Source organism: Malus sylvestris, chromosome 15 (genome assembly GCF_916048215.2).
Source record: "Malus sylvestris chromosome 15, drMalSylv7.2, whole genome shotgun sequence".
NCBI classification, from domain to species: domain Eukaryota; kingdom Viridiplantae; phylum Streptophyta; class Magnoliopsida; order Rosales; family Rosaceae; genus Malus; species Malus sylvestris.
In genome coordinates, this window is record NC_062274.1 from 37,600,055 (window position 1) to 37,626,559 (window position 26,505).

At 38.4% G+C, this 26,505-nt stretch overlaps 1 protein-coding gene across 1 annotated transcript; it reads right to left on the reverse strand.

Moving 5' to 3' along the window:
• Nucleotides 1-7,974: 7,974 nt before the first annotated feature.
• Nucleotides 7,975-9,834, reverse strand: LOC126605489 (fibrillin-5, chloroplastic-like). Its single transcript, XM_050272901.1, has 6 exons — nucleotides 9,272-9,834; nucleotides 9,035-9,157; nucleotides 8,808-8,906; nucleotides 8,647-8,691; nucleotides 8,479-8,552; nucleotides 7,975-8,365 (listed from the first exon to the last, which is right to left on the reverse strand). The coding sequence occupies exons 1-6, from the start codon at nucleotides 9,638-9,640 to the stop codon at nucleotides 8,281-8,283; spliced, it is 795 nt and encodes a 264-aa protein (XP_050128858.1). The 5' UTR covers nucleotides 9,641-9,834; the 3' UTR covers nucleotides 7,975-8,280.
• Nucleotides 9,835-26,505: the final 16,671 nt, after the last annotated feature.

Here is a 26,505-nt window from a genome sequence, read left to right on the forward strand (position 1 = left end):
TAGTCAGCATGTTTGCTCTTGACTAGCATATCATCAACGTAAACTTCCATGCTCTTCCCAATTTGTTCGGTGAACATTGAATTAACCAGTCTCTGATAAGTCGCTTCTGCATTCTTTAGGCCGAAAGGCATAACTTTATAGCAATATGGTCCCTTGTCAGTAGTGAAGGCTATGTGTTCTTGGTCCGAAGGATTCATGAGGATTTGGTTGTATCCTGAGTGAGCATCCATGAAGCTTAAGAGTTCACACCCTGTCATAGAGTCTATAAGTCTATCTATAAGAGGAAGAGGAAAGCTATCATTCGGGCATCCTTTGTTTAGGTCGATGTAATCGACACACATTCTCCACAAGACCTTTTGGAGCAGGAGACTTTCCTTGGTCGGATTCTTCTTAACAAGGACAACATTTGCTACCTACGTTGGATAATTGAATTCGTGGATGAAGCCTATGCCTTTGAGTTTTTCAACTTCTGCCTTCATTGCCTCGTATCATTCAGCGTCATAAGATCTTCGCTTCTGCCTCACTGGCTTGGTCTTGGGGTCAATACTTAAGCGATGACAGATGATATCGGGAGAGATGCCTGACATGTCCTCGTATGACCAGGCGAAGAATTCAGTGTTCTCCTGCAAAAAAGGGATCAATGCCAACCGAATGGGTGGTTACAAGGTGGTGCCAATCTTCACCATGCGGTCCAGATAATCTTTTGAGATAGAGACCTTCTCTAACTCTTCAGCGGGTTGTGCTTGTTGGGTGAAAGAGTCATCTCGAGGATCGTCGGGTTGATTGTTACCATCATGAAGATCCAAATTGGCTTTGTCTGGGCTAGTTTTTATGACTTGGTCATGTATAGAAAGGGCTTCCTTGGGCACAGGCAGGTGATGTTGCTTCACCGAAGCGTTGTAACATGATCGTGCACTAAGTTGATCTCTTCTGATGTAACCATTGCCATAAGGGGTTGGAAATTTCATCAACAACATATGTGTGGATACCATGGCCTTGAGATCATTGATGCATGTGCGTTCCAAGATGACATTGTATGTTGTTGGGCAATCAACCACCAGGAAGTTAGTGGTAATGGTAGTTGTGTAAGGGCATGTACCAATGGTGAATGGTAAGTGTATGCTCCATAAAGGTGGCACGATATCACCGGAGAAGCTTATCAGAGGAGAAATCGAGCGATCAAGCAAGTGTTCAGCTACATTAAGTGCCCTGAAAGCTTCAGCAAACATGATATTGACCGAAGTGCCCGTGTCTACCAAGATTCGTCGTACTTCAAAGTTGGTTATGTGAGCTTCCACGATCAATGGGTCATTGTGAGGGTAAATGATACCTTTTTCTTTCTCATGGTAGAAACATATTGGATCCCAGCTAGGCTTTTGACACTTGCCTCCCCTGATGTCTTCCACGTGAAACATTTGGTGACCAAGCCTTAAAGCTCGTTCGCTGTTTTTCAGGGCTCTGTTAGAAGATTCAGATATGGGTGTGCCGCCGCTTATGGAATATATCACATTCAATTGGCATTGGTTACGACTATCCCTTGAAGGGTGAAGGAGGAATTGATCAATTTTTCCTTCACGCACCAAAGCTTCAATATGATCACGAAGGGTGATACATTTCTCGCCGTCATGGCCGTTATGCTCGTGGTAGTAGCAAAACGTGCCCGTATTCTTCGTGGGCTTGTAACCCGACTGCCTCGGCATTGGCTTCGGTATCATGTGTGTTATGCTAGGGTAAATGGCCACTCATGTGGCATTCAAAGGCGTGTATGTCTTATACCTCGGGGTAGGGCCTGTCCTGACACGTGCTTGGCCCACTGTGTTGACTGTCTGGGGACAGGCATTATCGTGGCGATACCCTTGGTTATCGCGATAGTGTCCCTTACTTCTTTTACTAAAATGAGACTGGTGAAGATGAAAATCTTTCCTTTTGCCCTGAGATTGATATGTCTGTTAACTTGGTAAAGTATTAAGTAAGGCAGGGGGAGGCACCGCTGTCGTTTGGAAGGTTGAGGTCTTCTCATTTTGGTGGGTCTGGCTTCCACTCCCCACTTACTGATAGGGGATGGTTGTTGAGGGTTTCTCTTGGTATGTTCTTACCTCGGCGGATGCATGGTTATAAGCCTGCGCCATCACCTTAGAGTAAGTCTTCCAAGTGTTGGCATTGATCATGTACTTAAAGAAACAATCACGTAGGCCTGCCATGAAGTCTTTGAGGGCAGTCTTGTCGTCTACCTCGGCACAACGGGAATACTCATGGCTGAAGCGACCAGCATACATACGTAATGACTCGTCTGGCTTCTGGTGAATAGTGTACAAGTCATCCGCAGAGTGCAAGCGATCGGTTTGGAAAATATGTTGAGAAACAAACAGTTTCCTCAATTCCTCAAATGAGTCTACCATCTCAGGTGGAAGACGGCAATACCAGTTTAGAGCTCTGCCAGAAAGGGTGGAGGGGAAGAGAAGACATCGCTCTTCGTCGGTAAGCATCCGGTATGCCATGGTGGACTCAAAGAGGTTAAGGTGTTCAATTGGGTCCTCATTTCCAATATAAGTTGCAAGCCAAACTTCTGCTTTGTCTTTGCTTGGAGGGGGTGTCGAAGATCCTCCTTGTAAGAGGGCCAGGCCTAGGTTGGTTCCAATCAGGTATCTCAGCTTGTCATTCAGCCTTCAACTTGTTTACTTCCTTAAGGAGTTGTAGGACAAGAGGGTCCTGAGTGGAGTCATGTATCACTGGAGCTTTCTTTCGTAAATCTCCATCTTCTCTTGGAAGTAGGAAGGTTTGATCAAGAGCATGTGATTTTTCCATGGACTCGTCGTACTGACTTCCAAGGTATGTTTGTCGGAACATCTCTAAGTCCCCTATACCTTCGTGTTTCTCTAGGATTTGTTGCCCCTTCCCAAAATTGGTAGCCGGCCTGGGATATGGGAGAGGACGGAGTCTTTTAGAGACCCTTGGGTCATTGATCTTCGAGCTTACCTGGATGGGATTGTTTCGATGTTGCTTTAGGAAGTCTCGACAGTTACGAAAGACGGCTTTCAATCATTCCATTCATTCTGTAAGGATGTGCCTTCCTCCACTCCTCCTGTTTCGAGTCGAAGCAACTGGGTTGAGAGAAGTCTCATGTTGGTCGCCATTTCGATGAGTAACTCGCTCCTCAACAGGAATACCCATGTCGATGGCAAATGACCCTCCGTGTTGAAGGACACCCAGTTGATGGTTGACTTTCACATGGGTGATGAGCTCGTGTGTTTTAGTATATCTAGCCTCGTGGAGCATCTCGAAGACCTTCTCATACTGCTCTTGGAGGATCTCATTCTTCATCGCTATCTTGTTGTTCTGAGCCTCCAGCTCATCAACTTTAGCCTGAAAAGCAAACTTTTTTTGTTCTTTCTTTCGTTGCTTCGCACCAGGTGCAAGATGGGTGTCATTTTGTGTGTTGTGGCTTCCTTCACTCCTCATGTTGGAAATGGATGCCTGGTCAAAAAAGAGTGTACGAATGGTGGAAACCAGCTTAACAAAGCTTAAGAGAGTGGGAATAAGTGTCGTTCCTATAGACGGTGCCAAATGTTGATGCACAAAATCAGTGAGGACTTTGGTACAACAGAAAGTGTCAAGTTTGTGACCTTCGCTAGATTGCTCTGGTCACTAGTGTGGATAAGTATGTAAATGGATAGGGACATGGAAGCAAACACAAGATGTACGTGGTTCACCCAAATTGGCTACGTCCACGAAGTAGATGAGTTCTCATTAATTGTGAAGGGTTTACACAAGTACATAGGTTCAAGCTCTCCTTTAGTGAGTACTAGTGAATGATTTAGTACAAAATGACATTAGGAAATATTGTCGAAGAATGATCTCCTTTTATAGAAGAGTTTCCAGCTTTGTTCTGACATTGACACGTGTCGTGTTGTGATTGGCTTCTGATGTTGACACGTGTTGCGTTGTGATTGGCTTCTGATGTCAACACGTGTCACACTGTGATTGACCTCCAGGTTGGAGGAAAAACTCTTCTGGGTCTTTGACGGTATAACGTTGACCGATGCTCAGTAGTTTCGGGATTGGTCAAGTATGGTACAAACAAGAACGAATATCACATTGATGGGATAAGAGATCTTGCATTGGCTTATAAGTATGTTGAGCTATTCCCCATATTGCTAATTTGTTTTATGGTGGAACCTCAACTTTATCCGGAGAGATGGAGCCTTAGTGATGGGAAATAGGTTGTTTATGCCTAAGGACAACGAGGCGGTGAAAAAGGAGATTCTTAATGAGGCTCACATCTCGGCATATGCCATGCATCCTTGGAGCACCAAATTGTACCATACTATCCGTCCATTCTACTATTGGTACAGGATGTGGCGGAGTATGTGCGAAGATGTATTATTTGCCAACAAGTGAAGGCAGACAGACAGAGACCTGAAAGGTTGATGCAGAATCTCCCTATACGAGCATGGAAGTGGGAAGACATCATCATGGATTTTGTGTATGGGTTGCCGAGGACGCAGTCGAGGTTTGATGGCATTTGGGTGATTGTGGATCGACTCACCAAGACTACTCATTTCTTACTCGTTCGGTAAACTTACACACTGGAGAAGTTGGCAAAGTTGTTAAATCGATAACATTGTCAAACTTCATGGTGTACCTGTCACTATTGTTTTGGACAGAGATCCAAGGTTCACCTCCAGGTTTTGGAGAGCATTCAATGACGCCATGGATACTCAGTTGTTGTACAACACTGTTTATCATCCACAGACCGATGATCAATCAAATAGGACAATTCAGACCTTGGAGGACATGTTGAGAGTGTCTGTTCTTCAGTGGAAAGGTAGTTGGGATAACTATTTGCCTCTGATCAAGTTTGCTTACAACAACAGCTATCACTTTAGCATCGACATGGCACCATTTGAGGCATTGTATGGGAAAGTGTGTCGGACACCGTTGTGTTATATAGAGGTCGGTGAACGAGTGTTAGTGGGGCCAGAAATTGTTGACACCACTAATACTAACATCCAGTTGATAAAGAGAAATCTAAAGGCGGTTCAAGATCAACAGAAAAGCATTGCGGACTGACACTCTAGGGATCGTGAGTATACAGTTGGTGACTTTGTCTTCCTGAAGTTGTCACCTTGGAAAGGTGTGGTTCGATTTGGTAAGCGAAGGAAGTTGAGCCCTCGATATGTTGGTCCCTATTAGATTACGAAGAGAATTGGTACGGTTGCTTATAAACTGGAGCTACCATCGGAGTTGTTTCAGATTCACAACGTATTCCATGTTTCTATGCTACGAAAGTATGTGCCGGACCCCTCTCATGTCATATAGCCGGAATCGTTAGAGGTGAATCAGGATGCAAGTTATGTTAAGGCACCAGGCGGGAGAAGACTCTGAGGAATATAGTCATCCCGTTGGTAAAAATACTGTGGAGAAACCATGCCGTTGAGGAAGTGACATGGGAAACGGAGGAATTGATGAAAAGCTAGTATCCGTATTTATTTAATTGAGGTTGTAATTTCGGGGATGAAATTCTTTTAAGGGGGGTAGATTGTGAAACCCCCATCCCTAAAATTAAGTGTAATTTCACAAATTTTATATAAAAATAATGAAATTACCTTTCTGTCCATAACCGTACCCAATTTGGATCCCTTATTTTTGGATTCCCTCTTTAGTTCTCCTCCTCTCCCTGCCTGCCACGTGGCAAACCCTCACTTTATCTCTCCTTCTTTCTCTTCTCCTCGAGCACTCTCCCTCTCACTTTCACAGAACCCTCTCTCCCTCTCCCCGATTAAACCCAACCACTCACACACCCAAGTTGACAAACGAACAGTGACAATGGTGTCACCATCACCACCGGTGTCAACCTTTTTCCTCCCTCGTCTTTGTGAAGCACGGGACACCAGAGTCCACCCAAAACTCCTCCAGTGAGCCGTGGTGTTCGAGCTCGAAGTCCGGCTGATTCCAGCCATTTCACGGTGAATTGAAGGTAAGAAACCCTCCTTATCGTCTCTATTATCATTTTAATTGGTAGATCGTAGGTTAAATCGTCAAATTGTTGTTGACCGGAGCTCGGGAGGCTTCAGCGTTCGTTCTTGACGAGAACCAGCTCGATCGACCCACACTTGGAGCCCAAGCCTTTTAGCCCAGAGCTTTGGGCCGGGCCTTCAAACCCAAGCCCATTAGATACCCAAAACCCTTTAAGCCCGGCCCATCCTATTGAACCGGTCAAACCCAAACCTAAGGCCCGGTTAACCTGGACCCGTTGACCGGTCAGGTTGACTTTTGTTGACTTTTTTTGGGTTTTGGTGGGGACCCCTTCTAGGCTAATTTCGACGTCCTGGATCCGTTTTTGACATCCGTTTTCCGAAATTCAATCGTTTGAGTATAGTTTTATTAATTGGACCCTTTATGTGCTTAGGTGCATTTATTAGCGGCGATTATGTCGTTCCTATAGCTTTATACGCATGTTTTACATGTTCTTAGCATATGTATTCATTAAATGGCTTGCGTCACCCTCGGGTATCGGCCAACACATGGCCATCCCGATTTCCCTTGGACATCGGGATCGGGGCATGTCAAGATCACTTGAAAGTGATACCGGCATTGTATAAAGTACATAGGTCTAAGTAGGAAAAGTGAGTGTACCTAACAAACATGTTGAGATCTGAATGTATAATTTTCCACTCAAAAGAAAAATTGTAAAAATTTAAGCACGATAACTTGTCGAAAATTACTTATGGGCATCATATTACAATAGCAATTCAAAGGCGCATACTCAGATGGAAACCAAGTTCCCACTCACGGCCCAAGTAGCAAGCGACACAGTAAGAAGTGTAGAACAATTAGCTCATGGTCATACGACAAAGTCAGAAAGTCTGCTAATCGAAAGCAAAACCGACACGAAAAAGCCTCTCACGCTCATTGGCAACATGCCTTGCAAGATGAACTTGAGGCCCTTGCGTCCACAAATATATACCTGAATATCGCTCCCCTTCGTCTGAATAAGTGGCCTATTAACTGCAAATGGATCTACAAGATTAAGCAATGATTCGATGATTGAATTGAGCGTTATAAAGCTCAGCTTGTGGCTAAGGGCTTTCGACAAACTGAGGGGATCGACTACCATGACACTTCTCCCTTACGGCCATCTTGATCATTGTGCGTTGTCACCTTGTCATTACAACTGCTTGCAATCAGTCTCTCAATCAACTGGACACCAAGATGAATTTTCATCATGGCGGCCTCGGAGAAGAAATTTACGTAATGCCCCTTCCTCGTCCTCAGCTTATTACGCTCTTTTCACATGTAGGGGAGGTAAATCTTGTACAACCTTGTTGGTTTATGTAGGAGAGGTGAATCTTTCCCAATATAGGCGATTGGTAGGTCGTTTGATATATCTTACACCGCTCGACCCAACATCACATATACGGTATATGTTCTCAATATAATCATGTATGAGCCTCGTAGAGCTCATATGGAGACCTGTTTTCAAGTACTTCGGTATCTAAATGCTTGATGACAAGGCGTGTTATTTCTAATTGAGAACAAATTAAAACCAAGTGCTTGTTGCGATGATCTTCAAATCCGGCGGGCTGCCCCTTTACTTGAAGATCCACTGCCTGAATTGTGTGTTTGGAAATGCAATGGTTTCATGGAGAACAAAGAGAAAAATCCATCTCACTTTCCTTGACAGAAGCCAAGTACAGGACGATGACTGGTGCATTCTGTGAACTCACTTGGCTACGGTCCTACAGAGTTTGTTGCGTGATTTACAATTACCACATGCGGAGTCCTCACTGCAAGGTTAGAGTTCTTGATATTCACTCTCCCAACTTAAGGGGGAGTACTAGAAATATTTACCAACTGCAACCCGAATTTAGATAGCATGTACACTCTGTACTTGATTTTGCTTTTTGGTTTTTTTTCTTCATTCTATATAGCTGAATTGTAGGAAGCTCTATGTATAACTTCGAACAATCAATATCAATGACGGGAAATATATTCCATATATGCCTAAGTTTACAGATATGTCACTGAAGTAGTACGTTGCTCATCATGATAGCACATATATGTATGTATATGCTTGCTTTTATCTTGATTGTATCTTTGGATTTTGAAAGAAGAAGATGCTCGGCCGTAGATATTTGCAGCTGTATGAGTTGCAAAATTACAATTTACAGAATGACAAGAGCTGCTGTAATGAATGAGTATTACAGCTATGGTGAATGTAACCCTCCAAAAATGATCCTTCAGACGGTAAGTTTATAATGATGACCCGAGTCTTGATGCTTAAAGCGAACTTTCATGCGATCTCTCTAATATGAAGATGTTGCCCTTATCATCCCTCCCTATTCTCAGGGTATCATCAACATATCTGAAGAAATTGAATTAAAGAAACAATATAGTCTCTACCGTTCGAAAATCAGAAAATCTCAAGCGTGCACAGAGGAGATCACTCCTACGTCAAAGTAGTAACTATTAGGATACGTGATCTCAAGCCATCCTTCTGGGTTGAAGATCCCAAGCAGAATATCATAATTTTTCCGGAACACGCTCATTAACTATAAGCATCAAAACGAGCAGACATGAATTAGAAACCCAAAAATGCTGATACAAAATAATCTGATATGCATGCTACAAAACAATGTAAGATACCTGACTCGGAGTGATCATGGAGTTGTCATAGTTGATGTCAACTCGCTGTAAGATTTCAAATCAGAAAAGCTTTGAGAACAGGATTTGTATGTTGTAATCAAAATTAGAAAGTTGCAGTCAGATTAAATAAATGAATACAAGTTAAGGTGAGCAAAATTAACTGAATTGGATGCTTTCTTGAAGGAGGCCTCAATTGTCAGCCGTCCATTAAACAGATTCAATCCTCTCACGTCGAACTTGATCACATTAACTGCTTTACCCTCCGTTTCGGCATATCAGCAAACGCGCAATTGCAGAATACAAACCAAATCAGCATACACTTTTGTTCGTGTTGAACCCAAAATAGTATTTGTGTTGTACACAAGTTTATACTCTATGTGGCGTGTACCTTGGCAATGTTAATATTCTGGAAGAAATCACCCAAGGAGATGAAGTCCCGCAATCCCAGCTTTGTTCGTTTCGAACCTAAAATGGTAATTGTGCTGTACACAAGTTTCCAGCATCCACCCACCTTCCAATTAAACAAACAAATCAAAACTAAATCAATAGATTTACATATGAACACACAACCTTTAACTAGTCAGTAATTTAATGCACAACCAAAATACCATGTTTTGTTTGGTACCTTTTGTAGATTAAGAAGAGGATCTGGAGTAGGATTCCGAGACTCGAGCTGGTTGACGAGAGCTTCAATCTGAGATTTCTTCGCAGACGGGACTCCGAAAATGCCTCTGTTGATTCCTTTGATTGCTTCCAGAAGCTGGGTCTTAATAACCTCATCATCCCCAACGTCCAAGCTGGAGCTGGAGCTGGAGCTGGAACTGGAACTTTCTTCTGCTACTGATCTCACTGTGCAAGTGTGTCGCCATAACCCAACAAATCTCGTGCTTTGATGTGCGGTCGAGACCAAACAGCGAGCAGGTGCCGCCATGTTTTTGGGTCTCAGTCTAGGCACTGTCGGAAATGGAATTGCATGGACAAGCACGGTGGCCATGAATCTTCCAATGACTCGACGGCACGAGAGATGTTCACTGCTTGCTAGTAATCCCCAAGCTCACGGTCCATGCCAGTGACAGGGATGGGGGAAAGCTTGGCTCCTCTTAAGTCTGCTGCTGCTGTGTGCTGAGAGCTTTTAGGCTGTCCTTGTTTGCTTGTTTGTTTTTTTTATAGTAGCATGTGTTTGTGGATACTTTACTTTTTTCTAATACTAAGTGTTTGACATAAATGTTGATTGGTGAGAGGATAGCTTTGCATACATCATATGATATATGTGGTTCAGAACTTGAGAGATCCCAATTGGCTTTTTTTTTCTTTTTTTTTTTTCTGAAAAATTTAAAAAATAAAAATAAAAAGAAGAGAGGAAGTCCTATTTTTTATTTTATTTTTTTGGACAAAATACATTTTACAATCTCAATTTTAAATCACATACAAACGCATATCTCATCTTTAGAACATTGCAATGCAAAATTATGAATTCGTTGCCCTGTCAGACCTACGTTAGTCAATCCATCAAATTGGTCATTAAGTTATGACGTGGTAAATGGAGGATCCATATTTTTGCTGACATGGCTATCAATTTTGCTGTGTAGGCAAAAACTAAATTATAAATTAATTAATTTAAAAAGGAAATAATTTTTTGTGGCAAAAGATTAAATAAAAAAGAGTGGGCCCCTCCCTCTTCAATTCACCAAATCCACCTTCTTCCTTAACCTACCCAACGTTCTCGTAGAAGAGAGATTTTTCAATATGATCGGGCACATGAGATGGTATATCGTGTGTTAGTATACAAATGGTAAGATATATGTGTTAAAAACCATAAATTTGATCAAATTTAGCACACAATTCACAAACCTAATTCGAACAGACGCATTTGTTAAAGAGAGAAAGTTGAGAGAGAGGGGAGGGCTTAGGGATGGGCAACGGTTATGACGGCCGGGTAACCGCGGTTATTTACCCATAACCGTTTACCGTTGGGTATTTACATAAACAGGTATACCTATACCCATAACCGTTTATAAATGGTTAATCATACCCATAACCGCATACCCAGTTACCCATAACCGCATAACCGTTTACTTTTTTTTTTTACCCGTCTATTTTTTTAACAACTTGAAAATTAAAAAGAAATTTGTCATAATTTTTTTTTTCTAACATTTAACATGTGAATATATGCGATGTCTCCCAATTATTTGACGATCAATCTATTACAAGAATCATGCATGGTTGTAGGTTAATTAATATTCTTGTATATATATATATGTGTGTGTGTGTGTGTGTGTGAAAGTATGCATTAGTCTACTAAGAAGCTAATTTGATAAATATTTTCATTTTTATTTAGAAACATATGTTCATTGATCCAAGCCATTTAATCGATTTCTAATTTTGGGGTCAAATATTTATTGAAAACTCGAGGTCAATTAAATATATATAGGTATGCATCATCTGATAATAACATATTTCTAAATGCTCAAGGTAATCATTATCTTGAATTGGTCAAAGTTCTAAAAGACTCAAAAACAAAACTGCTATATATATATATATATATATATATATATATATATATATATATTATGGCCCTTTATAACCAAATATATCTTGGGATACTAAACCTAGTGATGCGAAAATTATCTTAACACACAAATTAAACCCTCTTGTTGTCAATTGTAGTAAAGAATGTAAGTAGGGATCGTTCTAGGCCGGGGATTAGGAGGGATTGCTAAAACACTTGAAACTGACTTAAAAACGTAAAATTAAGTTTAAAACACCAAACTAGACTCAAAAGATGCAATACAAACTAAAAAGACTCAAAACTAGTTAAAAAGACTCAAAACTGCTTAAAACGATGACTTAGACTCTAAACTGACTCTAGGGATGGTTTTGGACGAAATTAGGTTCTAACTTGACTCAAGACACTTAAAAACACAAATCAAAACAGATTTTGACTAATAAAACACTTTAAAGTAAAGGGGGAATTAATTTTGACGAATTTGAAAACAAAACAAACAGATTGTAAACTAAAACAGATTTTGGACGAATTTGGGTAAACTACGGATGATGGGCTAGCTAGAGGGTTCTTCTCCACACATGACATACTTGCATATAAACCAATTTTCAGTTGTTCTTTCAATCAATCATGAAACTCAACACCCCAGATTAATTAAGTCCGCTTAAATTAACCTTCAAGTTCTCCTTAAGTTATTGAATTGGATGGGAAAGCGCATACAACAATTCAAGCATTCTTCAAAAGTCCTTTACGTGAACAACACAATAAACATACAACCAAAGATCATTAAGCATTATGAAAACTATAAGTATTGACGAGGCATTCGTTACTATGATGAGTATGAAACTCCTGCCAAGAATTCATTTAACGCGATCATTTATAAGCGACCTCCACTACTTGTGAATATAAGTTTGTAACTATTAGGTGAAACTCCCTTATACTCTAGCATCGTATTCATGCATGCAAACTAAGTGTGCACTCTTAATAAACATACACGAATAAGTTATCAATCAAGCAGTTAAACAAATTGAATTCACAACTTATGAAATCACAACTGAAGGTAATCAAATCATATTGCAAGCATGAACATGGTTTCGAATTCCCCCTAGCTAAGGGGGTTTAGTTCCTCATACTCACAAAGCAAAGATAAACAAATTTAGACATTGAAAACAAAAGAATGAAAACACCTAAAAACGCTCCAACAATCCAACTTGAATGGCAAGCACGTCCAAGGGTCCTCCTTCTTCTCTTTGTTGCGGCACAAGGTGTGGTTTGATGGATGAGTGGTAAATTATGGTGGTGGATGGATATAGGTGAGTTATGGTGAAGGGTGGATGGGTGGATTGTGTTCTCCTCTGGTTTTCCTCTCTCTTGTTATGGTGAAGGGTGGATGTATTTATAGGCTAGGGAGAGGACCACCATCCAATTAAGGTGGTAGTGATGAGTGTTGTGGTAATGAGTGGATGTAATGGGTGTGGTGGATGGATGTTTGGTAATGAGTGGATGTAATGGGTGTAGTGGGTGAATGTTTGGTAATGAGTGGGATGTAATGGGTGTAGTGGGTGAATGTTTGGTAATGAGTGGATGTAATAGGGCTAGTGGGTGAGTGTTTGGTAATGAGTGGATGTAATGGGTGTAGTGGATGGATGTTTGGTAATGAGTGGATGTAATGGGTTTAGTGGATGAGTGTTTGTAGTTGTAGGTCAACACACTTGCACACACACATGCTAATTTCTAGCCTTCTAATCTTCAAAAACATCCATCCTCATGTCTCCATGCTTGCACTATCCAATCTTGGCCCAAAAATGCTCCAAAGTGCTCCAAATAGCACTTTGTTGCCAACTTTGTTATTTAAACCTACAAACACACGAAAATAGCTTAAAGTACTAAAATAACTAGAATTAAACTAAGTAAATGCCAAGAAACAAGCTCACTAAGTTGCATAAATATGCTCATATCACCTAGTTAGAAACTTTTTTGGGTACCCGTTTATAACCGTGGGTAATACCCATAACAGTCCATTTAAATTTCACGGGTAAACAGTTATACCCATAACCATAACCGTCAAATTTAAATGGGTGGATAACCGTGGTTACCCATAACCAATGGGTATTTGCCCATCCCTAGGAGGGCTTACTTCCATTTTGGCTGGTGCTGAAATTGGCCCAGTTGCTGAGCTCAATTTGCAAGCTACTGTGGCACATGAAGTTCTCGAATCAGACTCTCTGAAAGATGCCCAACCCAAAAAGTTGGCGAGGCTGGATATACGGTCGCTCATGACTGGTTGGGTCATAGTACAATGACGTTCTTGCAAAGAGTAGAGACAAAACCCACACAAATGGAAAAATGAGGATTTGAGGAGGGGGATGAGGGCGAAGGGGATGGTGGGGAAGAGAAGGCCCTTCTGAATGTAGTGGTAGGAGAGCATGGGGAGGTCAGAGACAGAAAATGGGAAGTCGCTGAGGGCAAAGGACAGGTCGAGAATGATGGTGGATTTGGTGAATTGAAGGAGGTGGATTTCATCAAATGCCTACGGTGGATTTTTTTGCTAAATTGTCGTGCCAACCGAATTACCAATTGTGCCATACTGATTTTGTGTCAAATTTTTTGTATCGATCGGTAATGGTGTACGGTATTGTACCGTACCAAAATTTCAAGGTACGATATTGATAATTGATACTATTACCATAGTATCACCATACCGTATCGAAAATATAATACAATAAATAATTTATAAATTATATAACACATTTATAATATTTCAATAATTTGAAAATAAACCCCTACTTATATTAGCATTGTTGTTGGTGACTTTGATCTCTTGAGTTAGTAGAAATAAAACACAAAAGAGTTCCCAATTCTTTCACAAATATCCAAGGATATCTTTGCAATCCCCTCTTCCACCATTGATAGTGAAAATGCATTTAGCTTAGGGATGAGGGTTGTGGACCCTTTTAGGGCATCCTTGACTCCTAAAATGATAGAGGTACTAGTGTGTACTAGTGATTGACTTAGGGTGGATGAAGTAAACTTCTACAAGAAACCAAGGGAAGATATGCTTCAATTTTGCAAGGAAATGGAAGAAGTGAAAAGAAGTAAGATATGCTTTAATTTTTTTAGTAAATTTGTTATTAAATGGTTTTCAACTTAAATTCTTCTTACTACAAATATGTTTTCTTTGTTTGTAATGTAGGCTTGATACAAGCTCAATCTTCTACATGTTCAATGCCTCCACCAAAAGCTTCGACATCTCAAACTTGAAGAATTGATCAATGAATTTTACTTTTTGAAGTTTAGTTCCAATTTTCATTTGGTTTGAAACTTTAACTTCTATTTGGATTGTTAACTTCTATTTGTTTTGGTTCGTAACTTCTATTTGGATTGTAAGCTTAATTTTTATCATGAATCTTGATGCATCATTTGAATTATTGTGTGTGCGAATTGTGAATGATGAATAATAGATGAATTTAGATTACAATGTATGAGATAAAAGGTACAAAAAAAAAAAAGTTTTGCCCTTGAATTAGGTTAAAAAAAAACAAAAACAGATTTTATCCCAAAACAAAGTGGCAATTAACATTGCTATACCATACCAACCGAACTATTTGACAATACCGAACTTTGGTATACTGAAAGTTCGGTACGGTAATGGTAATAGATTTTGCCAAACCGAAAGTTTGGTACGGTAATTGGTACGAGGGCTTTAGTATGGTAACTGTACTGAACTCACCCCTATACATGCCTTGTAAATAAGTAAATGCGCCTAGCATGTGTGTCGCATTGATTGAGCTTAGCAGCATACATGCATTGATATGTGTTGTATTGGTTAGCTTTGCATGAATCTGTACTGACATATATGGTGTGTTTGTTGAGAGTTAAATTCCACATTAGAGAATGAATGGACCTAGTAATTGTTGGAAATGTGCCCTAAAGCCAATCATGTGATGATACTTTACGGACATTTCACATGTTAAACTAATCTAGTTTTACATATAAAGGGCAAAGATTATTGTTTGAGCCGTCTCATATAAATGTTATATGCTTAAACGATAAAGTCCAAGGAATTTGTGATTGAGAGAATGTAATCTAATGAAGTTAGATTCTTGAGACCATTCTTTCGTAGACACATCCTAAACGTTCCTGATCATAGGATTGCCAATTGGGCATTGACAGTCCGTCAAGATCGGTACGTACTATGTCTTCTCTCAGGGAGAGTGATTAGTCTCGAATCATTGGTGTGTGTGACATCAAGACAAGTACGGTAGGTGCTCAATAGAGAATGAGTTCACTGAACGCGATCAACGAAGAGTTCTCATATTCCATGTCACATAAGAACTCATGGTTGGGATAATGCAAAGTAGTCCTTTGACCTGAGGCATCATAGTTGTCTTGTGGTTAAGACCTTGATCTTTGATTATGTCAAAGTCATCCCACCAGGAGGGTGTCCACGGCATCGTTGGGGTCAAGCCGCTTAGCTATGGAGACAAGTGAATGCGCAACAAGGGATCTCTAACCTTCAAACCGTTTGAGGGAGAATACTCTCTGATATGATTTGAATCTCTGGCCAGAGTATGAATGAGATTAGGGAATGCGTTCCGAATCACATTCAAGGTAATCATATAAGCACAAGACACACATTGGATAGTAGACATGAGAAAATAAACTATCAAACCAAACAATGTGGTCAAGAGTATTAGATTAGAGAAGGACCGTATTGCATTTGTAATCCCGAACTGAATAGGTTCTCTAACCTCTTCTGATTGGCTTGGGTAACCATGATATGCTGCTAGGTGTCACTCATGGTTTGTGGAAGCCCTAAACGTGTATAATCACTAAAGGGAGAATTGAAAATAGTTTCAATTCACAATCGATGTAAAATGGTTTTAATCGCCCACTACCTCGCTAAAAGGAACCTAATGGATCGCACACCGTGAAATGTGGAGATTGGAGATTAAACGGAAATGAGTAAGAATGATTAAATGGTTTAATCATTTATTTATGGCAAGGATGAATTAATATGTTAATTAATCAAACGAATAAGTTCGTTAAAGACTTCGGGATAGTTTTGGACCTTAAGGCCCAATGGGCTTCGAACGTCAAGCCCATTAACTTAAGTTGTATGACAATTTAATGAATGAAGATTCATTAAAGCCCAAAAGCCCAAAATCCCCTAAATGGCCAGCCATGATGAAATGAATTAGGGTTTTGGTTGTTTAGGTCACTTAAAGAAGTGACTATATAAATAATTTTATAGCCAAATATTCATTAAGTGAAATAAGGGTTTATTTTTGGGGAAAATGGGTGAGAATTGTCTCTCCATTTTCTCTCTAAAGAGGACAACACCTTGGAGGGTACATCTAGCAATCCTACTACTCCAAGGTCACTCATTTCTTCTACAATCGAACCTTGGTGTCGAGAATTAGAGATTCTCAATTTTGGGAACTTGGAGAACCTATTCTTCCATCCAAATCCATGGATCTAAGAAGCAAGGAATGAAGGCCCTTATCTCTTTGGGTGATTAGCCTTTGCTTATGCAAAGAGGAATCTACAAAGGTATTAATTTCAACTCACTTTGTTTTTGAGTTGATTATTGGTTCACCAATCTACTAGGCTTTGAATTTCATGGTCATGTTTTGTTTTTGAGTACATACAAGCATGATTCCGCCTTTTAATTGTTAATTGCATGCTATATGATGTTGCTCAAATGAACATGTTTTACAAAATAATTCCTTCAAGTGGTATCAGAGCCTAGGTCTAGTAGTTGGTGAATCCTTTTGTGTTTTGTAGTTCATAAGTTTGTGATTTAAAAGTTGTAATTGTTACAAGCTTTATTCTTGCTTCTTTGAAAGTAAATTTTGTTGGAAAATTTGCTATCTCAAATGTTGTAGATGTTGTTCATATGAGCATGAATATTGGAGCTAAAATTTGGTGCCATGCTTTTGGGAAAATTCGGCCAAATCCAAAGGGTGGATTTTTGGGTTCTTGTTTGACTTGTTAAAAGTGTTTTAATGTGTTCTTTGGAACCCCTAAGTACCCTAGTTTGGTTAGATGTTATTTCCCTTAAGTAAGAATGGTTTTGGAATGTTTTTGGGTGGAAAAAGTTCATGGAAAAATTTGGGTTTTTCATGGATGTTCTTCATTGTTCTTGATGTTCTTGCCAAGAACAAAAAGGTTTGGTGTATTGATTCAAAGTTTTGAATTATTTCATAAAGTATATGTGATATGTTTTTAAATGATTTATTATGTATTTAAAGTGTTAGATATTTGTATAAATGATGATTGAAATAATTGTGATTGAATTATTTCATAAACTTATCTTACATACACTTGCATGTTTTTGACAAAACTCACTAATCAACACACACACCAACCTTATCCCTCCCCAAAACCAGCCACTCCCTCAAAGGGAGTACTTTTGGGGCTTTTATGCAATTACATAAAGTTTTGATACTTTTGTGTATTTGCACTTTGGCCCAAAAGTTTACGTTTTTACGTTAAGGTCCAAAAACGCTAAAGAACAAATTGTTTTGTTCCTTTAATGAAGTTTTTGCATTATTAAAAGTTTGGGTTCTAGTTGTATTTACATGAAGTTGTGACTTTTGTGTATTATACAAAGTGACCCCAAAAGTTTTTGTTATTGCAATATGGCCCAAAAGTTGAGGTTATTGCATGATGGCCCAAATAGGATGAGAACAAAATTGTTTTGTCTCTTTAAATGAGAATTGGATTTTCATTTTGTTTAGCTCCATTTAAATCAATCTTATGGATACAAAAACCAAATGAAAATGTTGCATTCAATTAATTAGTTAAAGTGTTAATTAATTAAAGGGTGATTATGAACCTAAGCCTAATATAATTGAGCTATGTGAAAGGCGTTTCAAATTTGTTTGAACCATGGGAATGTGTAGATTAAATTTTGGTTGTAATTTGATTTGATCAAATGTTGTAAAAGGGCTTAAGCTCTTCTTTACTTTAAAGTAATTTGTTATATGCAAATGTTGTAATGAGCATAAGCTCACCTTTACTTTGAAGTACTTCTTTCTTGCTTTATACGATATGCATGAAAATGAAGTAGTTGGGTCCAACGCCCCTAAGACAACACGCCTTAATGTGATTAAACGCGTAACTAAAATCAATCACCATTCCTAGACCGAGATTCAACACAAGGCTCGTGTTGAATCTAAACAAAGGTTCATAATCATCCTTAGGCCCTAAGGCAACTATATAGTCCATCAAATGAATGCAAAGTTTATGTTAGTAGTATCATATACTCTTGCTTTAAAAATCGTTTTAAAAGCATAGTGGGAGTATTATGTACAACTAAAACAATGAGATGGACCAATAGTTGTAATAGGACCAAAATTGTTTTAATAGAGATTAAAATGTATGTTGATATGTGATGAGACCTAAAACCCTCAACCAAACCAATATTAAGTTGATAAGCGAGAGATGTTTAGAATATCTCTTCGTGGCCTTCCACCGTGGTGGGATCCAATCGTTTATGACTTGTACACCGGCTTCACCCTATCATGGGGGAGTACACAGTGCATGCTTATACTCAGGAGGAATCCATAAACATATGATGAGGTGAGTGTAGGCAACGAGGATAGCTATATATCGTATCATCGTGAGGCTATTCTTGAACCCCTTCACGCACTAAGCATGGTGGGAAGAACTTAACTAAGTGCAATGGAACCAATATCATATCATTGTGAGGTTACATTCTCTAGAGGCCAAATAAGATGGGTACTTGCATTAGTTGCAAATGAGTAAGCGTACTCTCTCATTATTATTGTTGCTAGCCATACATCGTATCATCGTGAGGTGGGCTTGGTAATAGTGAGCCTCCCATAACCTACTAAGAGTTTCATCCAAAACTCTCGAATTCCTATGAGGGATATGGAATTTGCCAAAAATAGTAGGTGATGCTATTTGATTTAAAGACCCGAATCAAATGGCTTAAAATCAATCAATTTATATTCGTTATGTATTTGTTTACCAATATATTTGCAAACGCTATCCAACACTTGACAAAACCGAACGTTTAGTTTACGGACTTGGTACTACAAAACCATAGATTGTCTTTAATGGCTTGTAAAAGTACCAAAGTAGTCTCATCCTCACAATCTTCCTATTGATAATGTATCATTAGAAGAATATGTTAGAAAAGGTCTATCATAAAGAGGACAACACTTTTAATGTCATAATTCTTCAATTACAATTTGTTGTATGAAGAAATAGGAGTTGCTTTGAACAACTCTTAGTCAATGCAAACACTAGTGCTTATTTCTTTGTTAAATGAACAAAGAACTTGAGAAGAAAGCACAAAGGCATGAACACTTTATGTGCCATGTTTCTTCACTTACAAATTGTTGTATGAAGAAATGAGAGTTGCCTTGTACAACTCTTGAAGGTTTGTAATTATGTTTAGAACATAATGGTTGGTTGACAAAAATAGTCCATTAACATGGACTTATGATGATTTTGAATCATTGAATGTTGAAGTGATAAACCACTTAACGAGACGGAAACTAGGCAAGGACTTCACCTTTGTTTCCCTATCCTAATCGTTCACTAAGTTTATTGTAAACTATGTAGTGAAAAATAACCACATGCTCTCCAAAATGTTTGATGTGTATAACACAATTGAAAAAGGTTTCAAGAGAGATAGTGGGAGTTTAGGGACCATGACTAATGTAGTCAAAGGTGAAAGTCAAATAAAGAAGATAAATAACTCCAAGGGAACAAACTTTCTTTATGAAAGGATGGACATTGGAATGGGTATTTGCAAGAAATGTCTTGCAAGTGTCAAGAATACACCTTTCGAAGGTGTTGTAAATTGTTCTTGAAAAGTTCAAAACAGTTGGTTCTTCTACTTGAATGCTTGATTTCGTATTAGCAACTATGTTTTACAATCGTTGTAAAAGTGTGGCTAATAAGAAGTAGAAGATAAATGAGAGAAGAGAAAGTACTTCACATTCGAAACGTGAATCAAATGTAGATCTCTGCGAAAGCAGATGGTACTTACTTCCTCATATAAACTACCAAAGAAATTGGAAAAACATAGATTGTCTTTATATTCCAATTTTAAGGAACTAAATTCCGTCACTATGTGAAATGGATAAATGTTTTGTTTGACAAAACAATGTTCTTTATTAATCAATGATTGGATTATGGTAATCTAATTAATTATCTCTATAGTAGAGATAATATGGTAGTGTTAACTGTTTAGAAAATAATGATGCTTAAAACCCAAAAGGTTGCAAGGTAGTGACTAATCTCAACTAAAGTTGTGATACCTCTAAAACATAAATTACGAGTTGGTCATAGATGGACGCTTTGGATCGTTAGGTCCGGATCCAATACCTTCTTGTTAAAATTGTACAGAGGCAAAATGTTTGAATCTTTATTCTTTTGGAAAGAAGAAAGAATCACAAAGTTGTTGAGGTTAATTCACTTAAATGTTAGTGGCACTTGTCCACAAACATAAATACTACTCATGTTGAATAACATTCACCGAAGATCACTCTCGGTTGGACTATAGTTTATTTTGAATAAACACAAGTCCGAATACTTTGCAAAATGTTTCAAAGAATTCAAGTAATGTAAGTTGATGATTAAGACATCTAAAGTATTTACCTCCTTAGATTTGATCCAAGGAAAGATAACACTTTAGATAAGTTTCCTTGAAAGATATCAAGGAAAATAGCATCATAAGATAATATATTTCTCCATTAGGAGAAGAACGAACTTGAATAAGATTTAGTTCGTTAGATGTTATCTAATACCCATATATAGGATATATACTTCTAAAAACAATATGATTGTCAATGAGAAGATCTTCCAATATTTTCATGACTCCATAAGATGTAGTTGGAAAAGAAAGACAAATCTTAAGCATGTTAAAGATTTGGGGTTGTGTGCTAACAAGCAATATTTGTTTGATAATAATCTTGTAGGATATCCTTAAAATAACTTTTGGATATCGCTTCTATAAACCAACTAACAAATGTTGTTTTGTTGGGTAGTTCATTGTAATTCTACAATGTGATTTGCCTAAAAGCAAATGAACGAGAAATAGAACTCGAAGAATGGGTTCTTTGAGAAACAAGAAAGTAATCAACAAATATAACAACCTAGTTCCTATACCACAAGCTCCAAGGTAGTCGATAAGGATTTATAAACCGTCTCAGTTGAATGGTTTTGAACTTTATGACTACATTGAGTGCATATACGATATATACTCAAGGAAATGGTAAAGTACCATTTGACTCGAAATAATGAAACCTTCAAAGCTAATTGGTAGCTTAAGGTGACTACAATCAAAGCGAATGGTTGACTTTGAAGGAACCATTTTTGACGTAGTCTTAGTTTCAATTAATTCGAAGATTGCTAGCTACAACTAAATGGTGATTCAATGTTTTGACATAATATGGGTTTCCGAAACCATTATTAAGATAGTCTTGATAATATATGTGTAAAACTACTAATCACAAGACATGTAAGTTGTAGAGATCCATCCATCATGGATCTTAGCAAGTTAGTGGGAGCTATTTGCATTTTATGAGGAAAAAGGATCAAATCGTTTGATTTCTCATAAAGATGTAAATGAATCTTTTGTTTACTAGGTTTACAAAAGATTAGTGGGAGTTAATCATGTTCCTAAAATTTAAATATATATGATATATTAATTTTGGAAATGAAAAGAATACTTCTTCGTTAAAGTTATGACTTTAATACATTATATGAAGATAGAATGTATATGGGAGATAAAGTCTATATACAAGGGATGGAAATCTATAATGATATATTTCATGATATAATTGGATTATATCAATCCCTAATAATAGACAATGGATGCTAGGAAGTTTCTCATATGATGATAAACTTCAATAAGAAGGACGATTCTAGTGAGACTAGCAAGTTGCCCTTCTCAAAGGGAACGTACCCTTTGACTCCCAAAGAAATAATGCGTAAATATAATCCTTTATGCATACGCAGAAAGGTGATTTATGTATTTCATATTGTATGAAAAACATTGATATGAGTTGTACCTAGAACGGTACAAGACGATATCAGTGCAAGCCCAGGATCAGAACCATGGCAACTGTCAAGTGAGTCCTTAAGTATTTAAGAAATACTAAAGGATAAATTCCTCAAAGAATGAGGAAGAATTAGAGTAATGTAATGGAAGCGTAAATGTATTAGATTATGAATCTAATCCATCATTGGATGTTTCTTCATTATGAATGAAGAGATAAACAGATATCTCTTTATTATGACTAAAGAGATATTTGGATGGAAACATTAAAGTAATGACTTTAGTGTGTTCCATTATGAATGCAAGATATATTGCCATATAGAAGTTTACAACAATGTTGTTTGGATGGGAAAGTTCATTTATGAACTCTCTATTCGGTTCCAACCAGAAAGTGTTTGACACTAATGGGGCGATAGCTCAAGCCTGGGAATCAAGGTCTCATCAAGATCCGAACACAAATGAGAGACTGAACCACATGATTGAGAATCATGTATAATGGTGACGTCGTTATTCTCAAGGTTGCTTCTATGGATAACACATATAGATATCCACTGCCTAGGCCTACTATTCAGCCATTTATGAAATGACTACAGAAGAGATATCATCATTGATGATCAAGCTGATTGGCTCTAGTGCAAGTGGGAGATTGTTGGAAATGTGCCCTAAAGCCAATCATGTGATGATACTTTACGGACATTTCACATGTTAAACTAATCTAGTTTTACATATAAAGGGCAAAGATTATTGTTTGAGCCGTCTCATATAAATGTTATATGCTTAAACGATAAAGTCCAAGGAATTTGTGATTGAGAGAATGTAATCTAATGAAGTTAGATTCTTGAGACCATTCTTTCGTAGACACATCCTAAACGTTCCTGATCATAGGATTGCCAATTGGGCATTGACAGTCCGTCAAGATCGGTACGTACTATGTCTTCTCTCAGGGAGAGTGATTAGTCTCGAATCATTGGTGTGTGTGACATCAAGACAAGTACGGTAGGTGCTCAATAGAGAATGAGTTCACTGAACGCGATCAACGAAGAGTTCTCATATTCCATGTCACATAAGAACTCATGGTTGGGATAATGCAAAGTAGTCCTTTGACCTGAGGCATCATAGTTGTCTTGTGGTTAAGACCTTGATCTTTGATTATGTCAAAGTCATCCCACCAGGAGGGTGTCCACGGCATCGTTGGGGTCAAGCCGCTTAGCTATGGAGACAAGTGAATGCGCAACAAGGGATCTCTAACCTTCAAACCGTTTGAGGGAGAATACTCTCTGATATGATTTGAATCTCTGGCCAGAGTATGAATGAGATTAGGGAATGCGTTCCGAATCACATTCAAGGTAATCATATAAGCACAAGACACACATTGGATAGTAGACATGAGAAAATAAACTATCAAACCAAACAATGTGGTCAAGAGTATTAGATTAGAGAAGGACCGTATTGCATTTGTAATCCCGAACTGAATAGGTTCTCTAACCTCTTCTGATTGGCTTGGGTAACCATGATATGCTGCTAGGTGTCACTCATGGTTTGTGGAAGCCCTAAACGTGTATAATCACTAAAGGGAGAATTGAAAATAGTTTCAATTCACAATCGATGTAAAATGGTTTTAATCGCCCACTACCTCGCTAAAAGGAACCTAATGGATCGCACACCGTGAAAGGTGGAGATTGGAGATTAAACGGAAATGAGTAAGAATGATTAAATGGTTTAATCATTTATTTATGGCAAGGATTAATTAATATGTTAATTAATCAAACGAATAAGTTCGTTAAAGACTTCGGGATAGTTTTGGACCTTAAGGCCCAATGGGCTTCGAACGTCAAGCCCATTAACTTAAGTTGTATGACAATTTAATGAATGAAGATTCATTAAAGCCCAAAAGCCCAAAATCCCCTAAATGGCCAGCCATGATGAAATGAATTAGGGTTTTGGTTGTTTAGGTCACTTAAAGAAGTGACTATATAAATAATTTTATAGCCAAATATTCATTAAGTGAAATAAGGGTTTATTTTTGGGGAAAATGGGTGAGAATTGTCTCTCCATTTTCTCTCTAAAGAGGACAACACCTTGGAGGGTACATCTAGCAATCCTACTACTCCAAGGTCACTCATTTCTTCTACAATCGAACCTTGGTGTCGAGAATTAGAGATTCTCAATTTTGGGAACTTGGAGAACCTATTCTTCCATCCAAATCCATGGATCTAAGAAGCAAGGAATGAAGGCCCTTATCTCTTTGGGTGATTAGCCTTTGCTTATGCAAAGAGGAATCTACAAAGGTATTAATTTCAACTCACTTTGTTTTTGAGTTGATTATTGGTTCACCAATCTACTAGGCTTTGAATTTCATGGTCATGTTTTGTTTTTGAGTACATACAAGCATGATTCCGCCTTTTAATTGTTAATTGCATGCTATATGATGTTGCTCAAATGAACATGTTTTACAAAATAATTCCTTCAGTAATTGGGCTACTTCTCTTACTGCTAATTAGTTTTATGATGGAAGCTCAACTTGCTTCATGGTATCATACTAGGTTATCTTTCGGGTGAACCCAACGTAAGGGGACATGTTGAGATTATGAATCCTACATCCGGGAAGATGGACTTCATGTGCTTAAAAGCAATTGGGCTACTTCTTATATTGGCAATTGGTTTTATGGTGAAACCTCAAGTGTGGGACCATGACACATGGCACCTCGGGTGCCAAGAAGGACCGAAATGCCCATAGGACTCGACGATCAGGTGAATAAGCTAAGAGACTTGACGTGGATCGAAACAGGTTACTCTTATAAGCATCTTAGTCAGATCGGTCTGCTGGATTTCCAGATTACCTTAGTCAAGCCAAACTAGCCTTAATGTTCAGGCAAATCAGACGAAGTTAGAATACCAAGCAAAGTCAGACAACCATGGTTAGGCAAAAACCTATTAAAGATAGTACTTGTCTCCTAAGGAAATCCTAATTCAAGTCAAATCAAGATATCTTGGAGATTAGGCAATGTAATCACGATTCTAGGATGATTGGGTATCTTATCCTAGGTTTTCTCCTAAATAGTCTCCTGATTTAATTGGAATCATTTTCCTTACAAGGACTCTCAAGATCTTTATAAATACCCTAACCTAGGAATTTATCTCACTAAGTCTTTGATGATCCAAGACTCTGATTCTCTTCATCTTCTCCACATAACTACTATACGCATATTCTCGCATGCCTAATAGAGACTCATATCTCATACGTTGCCGTCTACACATAGACACATCCATGGAGAACTCATCTCTTAATGTCCCGCCTTAAGCTATTTGTCAAGGATGGAACCATTCTTTCTTAGAACTACATTTGTGGTTTAATTCTCCTTCCTAGAGATATGTAGGCAGTCTTATTTGGATTCAACCACACCCTTCCCCCAATCAACCCCGTTCTCCCATCATCGAAGATCATCGACAACTCTAACTGGATTTCACCTTCATCCACGGATATGCCCAAATTTGGTTCCAACATCAAGTTTCTTCAGTGTTTAACAGTAGTAGACATGTTTGCCATGTGTGCCTGTTAACCCTAAAAACTACACAACCTATGTGGTGTGCAGGCCGAAGTAAATAAGGAGCTTACTACGTCATTCAGTGGTTGATTGCTGATTAAGTGTGCCAATTCGCTACCGAGCTTGGTTGGACAAATGTCTTGAATGTAATGGATGTGGTAAAATGCGATTCTGACCCTTGAATCGAGTGTTTTCGATTGAGGAAGGAACACTCTCGACTTTGGGTTCTATAACCTGAAGACAAAGTTATGTAACTCATCACGAACCTCTGGATCTTGTGCACCAAGTTTTGCAACCTCGACTATATTGGTAAGTATGTAGATCGCCCAATTAGTATCAAACTATAGGGACACATATATTTAAAAGAAATAAGTGTCTTTATTGTAAAAGTGGTCCGATTGTCGATATACCGAAATCTAAATGTGGCTTAGGAACATCTAATAAAAACACCCTACTTTCGCAAGAAGGCTAATAAATTGACCTCATTTTGCAAGAAAATCAAAGACTCTTTGCCAGCGAGACTTAAGATAGTTAACGAGTTAGACTTAAGAAACTCGCCATTTAACCGAGTAGTCGAGGCTCCTAAGAAAACTGATTCTACAACTCCGTCACTGTCTAACCAAACTATTGCCTTTGCTGGTTGCCCCTGGAAACCTTGTCTAACCAGGCAATAGTCGTCCATCGGATGTCAACCCAAATTTGTCTATCCAGACTGTATTTGTACTGAGAATTAGTAAAGTAGTTAGTATTTTTCTCCAAAGGTGACGGGT